Genomic DNA, 12,765 nt, shown 5'->3' on the forward strand with positions numbered 1-12,765 from the left:
TAAGATGATCGCTGATGCAATGTAAAGTGGGATTCTTTTTTTCTCCAGCTTTACTGAGATATAATTGACATATAACATTATGAAAGTTCAAGGTGTATAACATATTGGTTTGATACATTTAAATACACATTGTGTAATGATCACCACCATAGCATGGCTATCATCTTTGTTGTGCTAACATTTAAGATCTACTCTCTTAGCAATTTTCAAGTATATAAATACACTGTGAGGGCATAATGCTAAGTGACACAAGACAGATGAAGACAAATACTGTATAATATATCACCTGTATGTGGAATTAAAAAAGGAGACCTCATAAAAACAGAGACTAGAATGGTGGTTACCAGAGGGTGGGGGAGGGGAGGGGGGTGTGTATGTGAAATAGAGACATGTTGGTCCAAGAATATAAACGTACAGTTATAAAATGAAGTTCTGAGGCTCTAATGTACAACATGCTGATTAGTGTTAATAAAATGGGCTTCTTACATTAGAGTCTTATGAATCCTTTCTATAGCTTCTTCAAGTTCTTCCTTTTGATCAGGAACAAATCGGTACTCTGACACATAGCCTGCAGTATGTTTATATGGATCATAATCTCCGAGTTCAGCTAAAAAACAAAGAAAATGTTATTTTTTTTCCCATTTTAGGAAAATATACCTAAAAATACAGGAATAAAAGTATTCCTATCATGCTTAAATATTTTCTTCAAATGCTTTATCAATAAATTTATATAAGGTAACTAATTTTAGCTTAAAACAACTCTGATGAGCATATATAGAGAATATCAACAAAATCTTATCTAAAAAACATAACATTTTTGCTTTCTGTGAGACTATAACTATCATTTTCATTTAACTTATTCTTACCAGTTTATATGAAGTACAATGTAAATAGAATTTAAAGCACATATAATGGAAATGCCTGAGGTGAAAAACCGCTAGATCCTCTCTCTGACAAGGACACCAAGAGATAAAGCACGTGGTTCAAAACATATTTGCCCCAAATAATGGTCATGGAAATATAATACAATGTTGCACATAACCCCATTACAGTTTACACAAAGAACAAAATGAATTCACTATGTTATGCTTATAAAAATTCTTCCTACGTTAATCCAGCTTCCAAGCCCAACCCAGTTCCCCAGTTCATTTACACAGCATTTTTCTGGGAATATTTTTTCTAGACTATCTCTGGTCTGCGAGACCTACACAGGCAAGGAACATACTGTCTCATCACCCCATACCTAGCTTGATTCCTTGAAGGGGCTCACTAATTATAAATAAAAGACAGCCTCAGATTCAGCCTCCAAAAAGACAATGCCACTTGGAGCTGCTCCCTCATTATGGTGGCCACATTGATGCCAAGAGCTCATGGACAATGGGTGTTGACTGCAGGCAACAAATTAAACTGGTGATGGCACCTGCCCATGTGGAATCTTCACAGCAGCCACTTGGCATCAGTGGGATCTCTGAGACACAGCAGCAAAGAGGGATTGATCAACTTAGGCAGAATGTAGAACAGAACAGGTTTTCAGACTCTCCACTGAGTCAAGAATCAATGCCACTCCTATGACTAAAACTCCATGGGACCTCCTATCAGGAATATGTAGCCAGTTTCATTTTCACCTCTTCTGAAGGCATGTTGATTAACACTGGAATTCTAACTAAATTCAATTTCTTTTTAGCAAAATGTCATTTAGTTTATAAACCTGCTTAAAAAGAAAAATTCAAACATCCTTCTCAAGACCTCTGAAGCAAGTCTGCTTAAGTGAAACCTACCCTGGATGGCATAGGCTCCCAGTTGAGCAGCAGTGTTAATGGGGCAGGGCAGCCGGCCCTGAAGGACATCTTGCTTCACCTGCAAGAAAAACTGATACCTAAAAGAAAAACAGAAGAGAGATTAGTGATCTCTTCCACTACGGTGATCTGAATGTTCAGACCCTGAAACCTGTCGCCTTTAATGAAAAGGAAGCCGATTTTTGCTCTTTTGTGAGGGGGCTGTTGAGGGAACAGGGACTATTTAAGCACTACAGAGGCAGTCATGGTAGTGACTAGGGAGTGAAGGGTCTCAAGTTCAACCAGCTGGATTGCATCCCAGCTCCAGGAGTCACTAGCTGTTTGCCTTGAGTGGCTATTTCATGTAACAACCAGGCTCCTCAACGGTAAAAGTGAAACCAGGAAGTAGCCATAACTCATCAGGAGGATACAGACGTTACATACAAGCTATTCTTACCATTCTCATCGCTGCCACTGCTGCCGCCTCTATGACGTGTTCTCCTTAGAACGAACATATTACAAGGACACACTCAATAAGCTATGTGTTCTCTACCGAGTCTAAAATCATGGATACAGGACAGAAAGGTCATTATAATTCCATCAGCCCTCACATTTATTAAGATGCTGCCCATTACCTGAGGTTTTGCTCATTCCATCTGCTGAAAGAAAACCTTTTATAATAACAGTGCCACATATAATAACTGAAGACTTATAAAATGAGGTTAGTACCATGTTTACCTCCGTTTTGCAGATGAACTAGTTAACAGACACAAAGAGATGAAAAAAAATTTGTCCAAGATCTCACAATTAGTTATGTAGCAGAACTAGAACTGCAACCCAGTAGCAATTATGACCCCAGGCTCTCTAAATCGGGATGCTATGCAATCGTAAGCTACGGGTTCCCCCTTCTCCTTCCATTCAGGCTTTCTGCCAGGGGGTGACGAATGTGACAGGTTTATGAAACAATACAGTGAACAGTCAATGCCATCCTCGGTCAGCACCACTGTCTCTCTCTCTTATTTTAGGCTGTCTTTTGTGATCTCTCTCTGTAAGGTGATTCCTGCTGTCATTGGGAAGGACCAGGAGAAAGCGCAGGAAATTAACTATAAGTCAGTTGTCGTATTTCTTTACCAAATGCTCACACTAAAGTTTTCAGAGAGAGAATTTTAAATGCTCCTCTGATAATTTCAAGAAGTTCAATTCAGTCGCTCGGTCGTGTCCAACTCTTTGCAACCCCATGGACTGCAGCACGCCACGCTTCCCTGTTCATCACCAACTCCCAGAGATTACTCAAACTCATGTCCATTGGGTCGGTGATGCCATTCAACCATCTCATCCTCTGTCGTCCCCTTCTCCTCCTAGCTTCAGTCTTTCCCAGCATCAGGGTCTTTTCAAATGAGTCAGCTCTTCACATCAGGTGGCCAAAGTATTGGAATTTTAGCTTCAGCATCAGTCCTTCAAATGAATATTCAGGACTGATTTCCTTTAAGATGGACTAATTGGATCTTCCTGGAGTCCAAGGTACCCTCAAGAGTCTTCTCCAACACCACAGTTCAAAAGCATCAATTCTTCAGTGCTCAGCTTTCTTTATAGTCCAACTCTCACATCCATACATGACTACTGGAAACACCATAACTTTGTCTAGACAGATCTTTGTTGGCAAAGTAATGTCTCTGCTTTTTAATATGCTATCTAGGTTGGACATAGCTTTTCTTCCAAGGAGCAAGCGTCTTTTAATTTCATGGCTGCAGTCACCATCTGCAGTGATTTTGGAGCCCCAAAAAAATAAACTCTGACACTGTTTCTAATGCTTCCCCATCTATTTGCCATGAAGTGATGGGCCCAGATGCCATGATCTTAGTTTTCTGAATGTTGAGTTTTAAGCCAACTTTTTCACTCTCCTCTTTCACTTTCATCAAGAGGCTCTTTAGTTCTTCTTCGCTTTCTGCCATAAGGGTGGGGTCATCTGCATATCTGAGGTTACTGATATTTCTCCCAGCAATCTTGATTCTAGCTGGTGCTCCTTCCAGCCCAGCGTTTCTCATGATGTACTCTGCATAGAAGTTAAATAAGCAGGGTGACAATATACAGCCTTGATGTACTCCTTTTCCTATTTGGAACCAGTCTGTTGTTCCATGTCCAGTTCTAACTGTTGCTTCCTGACCTGCATATAGGTTTCTCAGAAGGCAAGTCAGGTGGTCTGGTATTCCCATCTCTTTGAGAATTTTCCACAGTTTGTTGTGATCCACACAGTCAAAGGCTTTGGCATAGTCCATAAAGCAGAAGTAGATGTTTTTCTGGAACTCTTGCTTTTTTGATGATCCAGTGGATGTCGGCAATTTGATCTCTGGTTCCTCTGCCTTTTCTAAAACCAGCTTGAATACCTGAAGTTCACGGTTCACGTATTGTTCAAGCCTGGCTTGGAGAATTTTGAGCTTTATTTTACTAGCGTGTGAGATGAGTGCTATTGTGCTGTAGTTTGAGCATTCTTTGGCATTGCCTTTTCTTGGGACTGGAATGAAAACTAACCTTTTTCAGTCCTGTGGCCACTGCTGAATTTTCCAAATTTGCTGGTACATTGAGTGCAGCACTTTTACAACATCATCTTTTAGGATTTCAAATAGCTCAGCTGGAATTCCATCACCTCCACTAGCTTTGTTCGTAGTGATGCTTCCTAAGGCTCACCTGACTTCCCAATCCAGGATGTCTGGCTCTAGGTGAGTGATCACACCATCATGATTATCTGGGTCATGAAGATCCTTTTTGTATAGTTCTTCTGTGTTCTTGCTACCTCTTCTTAATATCTGCTTCTGTTAGGTCCATACCATTTCTGTCCTTTATTGAGACCATGTTTGCATGAAATGTTCTCTTGGTATCTCTAATTTTCTTGAAGAGATCTCTAGTCTTTCCCATTCTGTTTTTTTCCTGTATGTTTGCATTGATCACCGAGGAAAGCTTTCTTATCTCTCCTTGCTATTCTTTGAAACTGCATTCAAATGGGTATATCTTTCCTTTTCTCCTTTGCTTTTCATTTCTCTTCTTTTCACAGCTTTTTGTAAGCCCTCCTCAGACAACCATTTTGCCTTTTTGCATTTGTTTTTCTTGGGGATGGTCTTGATCCCTGCCTCCTATGTAATATTATGAACCTCCCTCCATAGTTCTTCAGGCACTCTGTTTATTTAATCCCTTGAATCTATTTCACACTTCCACTGCATAATTGTAAAGGATTTGATCAAATTTGTACCCACAGGCTTAAGTGGAAATCTGCTTAACACCCTGCAGTTTCCCCACCGCTCAGTAATGTCACCAGAGTTCTTAGATAATGGAAACTGATAACAATGTGTAATCTGTGGCACCCACATTCAATCACAAAATCTGTTTTTTGGAGTCTATATACTTTTCACCATCTTCTAGTCTGGGTAACTAACCAGGAGATTTCTAAAATTTTCACAACCCTGTCACTGATCATACTTATTTCTCTTACAAACAACCTTTCCAAGAAGTAAACGGGATAATGTTACTCCCTTGATGTACAAAAATAAATAAATAAAACAAATAAAACAAAACAAACAAAACTTAAGAGACTTCCTTAAGCCTTCAGGATAAAGTTCAAGATCCCTAAGATAGCTTGTAAGACTTTTACTTACTTCTTGAGCCAAATCTCTTGCCATTAACTAATGACTACCCCCACTCCCTATCTTGCAATAAGTGAAAAAGTTGACTTAAAGCTCAACATTCAGAAAACGAAGATTATGGCATCTGGTCCCATCACTTCATGGGAAATAGATGGGGAAACAGTGGAAACAGTGTCAGACTTTATTTTGGGGGGCTCCAAAGTCACTGCAGATGGTGATTGCAGCCATGAAATTAAAAGACGCTTACTCCTTGGAAGAAAAGTTATGACCAACCTAGATAGCATATTCAAAAGCAGAGACATTACTTTGCCGACTAAGGTCTGTCTAGTCAAGGCTATGGTTTTTCCTGTGGTCATGTATGGATGTGAGAGTTGGAGTGTGAAGAAAGCTGAGCACCGAAGAATTGCTGCTTTTGAACTGTGGTGTTGGAGAAGACTCTTGAGAGTCCCTTGGACTTCAAGGAGATCCAACCAGTCCATTCTGAAGGAGATCAGCCCTGGGATTTCTTTGGAAGGAATGATGCTAAAGCCGAAACTCCAGTATTTTGGCCACCTCATGCAGAGTTGACTCATTGGAAAAGACTGATGCTGGGAGGGATTGGGGACAGGGACGACAGAGGATGAGATGGCTGGATGGCATCACTGACTCGATGGTTGTGAGTCTGAGTGAACTCCGGGAGTTGGTGATGGACAGGGAGGCCGGGCGTGCTGCGATTCATTGGGTCACAAAGGGTCGGACACGACTGAGCGACTGAACTGAACTGAACCCCCACTCGCTAACTTGCAATCACTTTTCCAGCCCTACTTAAACACTTTCCATTCCCTGAATGCTCATCTTAGGCATCAAATCCACTTTGTTATAATCATCTGGGTTCCTCTTGAAGAGGAGAAAAGCAGAGTAAAGTAACATTAGCAGAACTGAAATGCAAAAATATAGAGATATTTAACCAGAATTACTACAGATTACTGGAAACTTGTGTTAGCTTCACTCTCTTCCTCAATTGCTAACTTGGAATCTCTTTTCCCGAGGTGTGTATTTTTTTTTTTTTTTTTTTTGGTAAATGGGTCATAGATGCATATTTGTCTTGCTCTACTAAGACTTTTACAACATTTGATTGAACAGTAAAAATATTTTGCCAAATAAATTTAGGGGCCTAACTCTATAGACTTTGCTTCAGAGAGAAATGGAAAGAGAACCAAAGAGATGAGAAAACAAAGAGCTTAAACAGAGAGAAAAACAAGCAGGTAAAAAGGAGAAGAAACCAGATCCCACCGATGACTATATTTCTAGTATCTCAGGCTCAGCACACAACAAGTACACAGTAAATACCTATTGACTTGATGGATATAAGAATGAACAGAAAGACAGATGGATGAAAACAGGGACAAGTTAGCATCCTTTGTTGTCTCTGAGAAATTTATGAAAAAAAAAAGGACATCTATTCAAACTTCCCTGGATAGCATGTCTTTTAAAGCTACTGGAGATCTTTAAACCATTTTACTTTTTTAAAATTCACTAAAATCAAAGAAGACAAGTAAACTATTTTTAACTAATAATTTCATTAATCTCTATCATGGCAAGCATCACATTAGTTTTATATAAGAGAAACCTCTAATACAGCAAAATCATATTTTTATATGTTAAACACTTTATCTTATCTCAAGGCTTATTTTTAACATACATAACTAATTTTGTCCATTTATGAGACTTAGTGTACAATATAATATTTTATTTTATTTAAAGTATCTGCCTGCAATGCAGGAAACCTTGGTTCGATCCCTGGGGTTTGGAAGATCCCCTGGAGAAGAAAAAGGCTACCCACTCCAGTATTCTGGCCTGGAGAATTCCACGGACTGTATGTATAGTCCATGGGGTCACAAAGAGTCAGACACCGACTTTCTCTTTCACTTCACTTCATTTAAATTACAGATTTAGAGTTGCTAGGTCTTCCCTTCTACATCATTCCGACTAAGACTATGATTAGATGCTTGAGTCCTTGTTTATCTCTGGTTTTAACCAGATAAATCCATTTTGCCTAGGACAGTTTTAGCTTAAGCCTGTTATACATTCCCCATTGTTAAGGACTTTCCTCTTCATGCTCCAAGTGTTAGGGTTTGAACAGCAAATTCTATGATGACCCGAGTTATATTATACGCTTACTGGAAAAAAAAATGCTGATCCAGAACATGTTCTAATACAAAGCAGTGTCTGCATAAAGCAGTTACTTGTTATCTTTTAATATAAATCACTGTACTAGTGTATATGGAGAAGGAAATGGCACCCCACTCCAGTACTCTTGCCTTGAAACTTCCATGGATTGAGGAGACTAGTAGGCTACAGTCCATGGGGTTGCAGAGAGTCGGACCCAACTGAGCGACTTCACTTCACTAGTGTATACGCACTGTCACCCTGGTGAGATTAACAGCCCCAGGAGAGGAGGGTCCTCCATCTTTCACCCCAACCTCCTTCATGACAAGAGTACAACCAGTACAACACCAGAGAAGGACTTGAAATATTGGCATCACCGTTTTCTGTTTACGTGATGTTCATAGAAAAGGGCTGACTTGACACCCCGGATGTACAAGCTGCTAAGGACCATCAGTGATTCAGCAAGTGTCAGGGATGAGAAGAACAGGCAAAGGAGACTTGCTTAAAGAAGAGGCAGAAAGAAACCATTCTTTCAGGAGTCCAAAGAGGAGGTTCTGAGATTTCTGGGGCCAAAGACAACCAAAAATAAGCTTGAAGAATACCAGTGCAGCTTGAAGCAGACCTTCCCATGACTTAGACCCTGCTGAAGCTTGATTTCTGGTGCCAGCTGAATGTGACACCAAGAATCCTGAGAGAAGAGGTTTGCCTGCCTGCACAGGAGGACTGTCCTCTGAATCCAACAGAGAAGCCTACTCATTTGTATAAAACAATGTGCTGGACAGAGGGGAAGGTTCAAATAACAACATAATAGTAAACATGAGGGGGGAGGGGGAAACAGCATGCATGGCTTAAGAAAAAGAAAAACAGCAGACTCGCCCACTGACTATCAAGGGAATATGGCAAAGACTGGGAATAACATTTTTGCAGCTTAAAACTGATGATAAAAATACAAGAGCAAAGAGTTGTAATATCACCTCATATTTCAGTTCAGTTCAGTCACTCAGTCTTGTCTGACTCCTTGCGACCCCATGAATCGCAGCACGCCAGGCCTCCCTGTCCATCACCAACTCCCGGAATTCACTCAGACTCACGTCCATTGAGTCCGTGATGCCATCCAGCCATCTCATCCTCGGTCGTCCCCTTCTCCTCCTGCCCCTAATCCCTCCCAGCATCAGACTCTTTTCCAATGAGTCAACTCTTCGCATGACGTGGCCAAAGTATTGGAATTTCAGCTTTAGCATCATTCCTTCCAAAGAAAGCCCAGGGATGATCTTCAGAATGGACTGGTTGGATCTCCTTGCAGTCCAAGGGACTCTCAAGAGTCTTCTCCAACACCACAGTTCAAAAGCATCAATTCTTCGGCGCTCAGCCTTCTTCACAGTCCAACTCTCACATCCATACATGACCACAGGAAAAACCATAGCCTTGACTAGACAGACCTTAGTCAGCAAAGTAATGTCTCTGCTTTTGAATATGCTATCTAGGTTGGTCATAACTTTTCTTCCAAGGAGTAAGCGTCTTTTAATTTCATGGCTGCGATCACCATCTGCAGTGATTTTGGAGCCCCCAAAAATAAAGTCTGACACTGTTTTAAAGGTCACAAATTTCCTCTGCATCCATACTGGAATGTGATCCAAACCTCAAATCTAATGTGTTGAGGATCATTATCTTCACTTAGAAGGAGACAGGGACCCTGGAAGTGAATGTTTAACTGAAGGTCACTCAACCCATAAAGAAGCTAAAACACACTAGCCTTCACAAAGAGAAGAATATGGATTACCAAATATAATAATAATAATAAACTGACAAGCTTAATGTCAATCTCTGCTGCTGCTGCTAAGTTCTATTGCTAAGTCGCTTCAGTCGTGTCTGACTCTGTGAGACCCCATAGACCTCAGCCCACCAGGATCCCCCATCCCTGGGATTCTCCAGGCAAGAACACTGGAGTGGGTTGCCATTTCCTTCTCCAATGCATGAAAGTGAAAAGTGAAAGTGAAGTCGCTCAGTCGTGTCCAATTCTTTGTGACCCCATGGACTACAGCCTACCAGGCTCCTCCGTCCATGGGATTTTCCAGGCAAGAGTACTGGAGTGGGGTGCCATTGCCTTCTCCGAATGTCAATCTCTAACAAAATACAATAAAATATTAAAAAACAAATGCTTATTTTTATAAGTTATTCATCATGAACAAGTTATTTGGAGCTAACATGACTCTCTCTTTTAGGAAGAGTTAAAATTTCAATGGCAACAAGATCAGTATCTCAGTTGTGTCCTGACTCTTTGTGACCCTATGGACTGTAATCCACCAGGCTAGTCTGTCAGTGGGATTTTCCAGTTAAGAATACCAGAGTGGGTTGAGATTTCCTTCTCCAGGGGATCTTCCCCAACCAGGGATCAAACCCACATCTCCTGAGTCTCCTGCATTGAAGGTGGGTTCTTACCACTGAGCCACAGGGGGAAGCCACAAGGTTTGTCAGCAAAGCAACAGACAGACTCCTTTACTCACTCATTCTCTGTCCTTTCTCTCCAGATGACTGAAACCACAGCTCTCTCTTGGTCACTACTAAATTTCATTGGTCCTCAGGGCAATGGACAACAATGCCCCACATATTATTCAATGGGAGGGGAGTCAGTGAGTGAATTCTGTCTTTATGTGCAAATTCAAGAAATGCAGGCTAGAGGATAGTAGTAGGAGGTTCTGATTAGTGGATTGACTTAACCTGGAAGACCTGTCTTCAGGGCTCCAAGATGGTCTCTTCCTCCCTAATTTGGGGGGGGGGGCCGCGGGGGGAGCGGTGCACTGGGTCTTCATTGCTGTGTGTGGGCTTTCTCTAGTTCTAGCAAGTAGGAACTACTCTTGCTTCCAGTGTGAGGGTTTCTATTGCGATGGCTTCTCTTGCTGCTGAGCACAGGCTCTAGGCAGGTGAGCTCAGTGGTGGTGGCTCGAGGGCCCTAGCTGCATGCCGGCTCCGCAGCTGTGGCGCACGGGCTTAACTGCCCTGCCACTAATGGGATCTTCCCAGACCAGGAATGGAATTTTTGTTCCCTGCACTGGCAGGCAGATTCTTATTCACTGTACCATCAGGGAAGTCCTCTTCTCTAATGTTTAATCAGTAATTTAAACACATAAGATAATTCATTTTATCTACCCTTACCTTCTCCTGAACAGTTACATTTTTACACAGGTGGCATGGTGGTAAAAGAATCCACCTACTAAAGGAGGAGACTCAGAAGACCTGGGTTCGATCACTAGGTCAGGAAGATCCCCTGGAATCAGTTCAGCTCAGGTCAGTCACTCAGTCATATCCAACTCTTTGCAACCCCATGGACTGCAGCACACCAGGCCTCCCTGTCCATCACCAACTACCAGAGATTACTCAAACTCATGCCCATTGAGGCAGTGATGCCATCCAGCCATCTCACTCTCTGTTGTCTCCTTCTCCTCCTGCCTTCAATCTTTCCCAGCATCAGGGTCTTTTCAAATGAGTCAGTTCTCCACATGAGGCGGCCAAAGTACTGGAGTTTCAGCTTTAGCATCATTCCTTCCGAAGAAATCCCAGGGCTGATCTCCTTCAGAATGGACTGGTTGGATCTCCTCGCAGTCCAAGGGACTCTCAAGAGTCTTCTCCAACACCACAGTTCAAAAGCATCAATTCTTCGATGCTCAGCTTTCTTTATGGGCCAACCCTCACATCCATACATGACTATTGGAAAAACCATAGCTTTGACTAGACGGACCTTTGCTGGCCAAGTAACGTCTCTGCTTTTTAATATGCTGACTAGGTTGGTCACAGCTTTTCTTCCAAGGAGCAAGCGTCTTTTAATTTCATGGCTGCAGTCACCATCTGCAGTAATTTGGGAGCCCAAAAAAATAAAGTCTGACACTGTTTCCATTGTTTCCCCATCTATTTGCCATGAAGTGATAGGACCAGATGCCATGATCTTAGTTATCTGAATGCTGAGTTTTAAGGCAGCCTTTCATTCTCCTCTTTCACCTTTATCAAGACACTCTTTAGTTCTTCTTCACTTTCTGCCAAAAGGGTGGTGTCATCTGCATATCTGAGGTTATTGATACTTCACCCCTGGAACAGGAAATGGCAATTCCCTCCAGTATTCTTGCTTGAAAAATCCCATGGACAGAGGAGCCTGGTGGGCTACAGTCCATGGGGTCACAAAGAATCAGACACAATTGAGTGAGTGAACACACAAATACCCAAGTTTGCTTGTAATATCTAATATATTCTTCCTATCCTCTTTTTGGGGAGATACAATAATGCCATTTTGAGAAAACTGAGACTTTAAAAGGTTATGTAATCTTCTCAAGTTAACACAACCAGTGAATGGCAGAGTAAGGCTGCAAAACCCAACCTGACCCCACAGCCTGCCTTAACAAATATGTGTATTATGCTGATAAAATCTGCGGAAAATACAGAGCTATCAATGATACATAATACATGGAAGTTTGTTATAATATTTTGAATCAGAATTGAAAATAAGTTTAACAGATGTCACGAGGACACGAAGTATTTAAAGAACTGAAAAAGACAAAGAGTTTAGATCTATTTGCATAAACCTAGAAAGAATACCTAGTCCTGACGACAGAGGTTCCAGAGATCTTTCATTTCTTATTGAACTTCCTACTGCTTTGTGAAGCAGTAAGGTTTCCTCTCTTAAAAATGTTTAAGAAGAAGCTGGCTGACATTTCAGGAACTTTTTATAAAACTGGAGTGTTGGATATATGACCTCAGAAGCCCCCAACTTCATTTAATATCAGAAAACATTTTAGAGCAAACAGTAGGTACTCCAAGTCGAAGCAATTCTATGAACATATTTTTCATAGTCTGGAACCTTATTTTTTAATGTATCTCACTCACCTAAAAAAACAATTTCCCTCTAAATACAATATCCTTCTGGAATACTTCATCTAATATGATCATTTATGTACTTAATGCAGCACTACCTATAATTTTAAAATGAAACAACCTGGATAGCCATCCACAAGGGGAGGAGTATAACAAATGGGTTAGATGGTGAAAGAGGTCTGTAACAAAATGTATGAAATTGTGTGATTTTCAAAAGATCTATATATACAAAGAATAAGTAAAAGTGTGTTTACTATAGCTATTTTTCACATACAAATTGCAAAGTATATATACAAGATAGATAAACAACAAAGACCTACTGTATAGCATAGGGAAATATGTCCAGT

At 41.0% G+C, this 12,765-nt stretch overlaps 1 protein-coding gene across 2 annotated transcripts in view; it reads right to left on the bottom strand.

Annotated features, from left to right (window-relative positions):
* Positions 1 to 12,765, bottom strand: part of LOC120861001 (band 4.1-like protein 4A) — a 289,057-nt gene that overhangs the window by 119,106 nt on the left and 157,186 nt on the right. For both annotated transcript variants that reach the window (XM_040236708.1, XM_040236707.1), the window contains exons 6-7: positions 1,779 to 1,876; positions 487 to 607 (exon numbers count right to left, since the gene is read on the bottom strand). In XM_040236708.1, coding sequence (XP_040092642.1) covers positions 487 to 607; positions 1,779 to 1,876 — 219 coding nt within the window. The remainder of the gene's footprint in view (positions 1 to 486; positions 608 to 1,778; positions 1,877 to 12,765) is intronic.

The sequence above is a fragment of the Oryx dammah genome, unplaced genomic scaffold, assembly GCF_014754425.2.
Source record: "Oryx dammah isolate SB20612 unplaced genomic scaffold, SCBI_Odam_1.1 HiC_scaffold_11210, whole genome shotgun sequence".
Classification (NCBI taxonomy): domain Eukaryota; kingdom Metazoa; phylum Chordata; class Mammalia; order Artiodactyla; family Bovidae; genus Oryx; species Oryx dammah.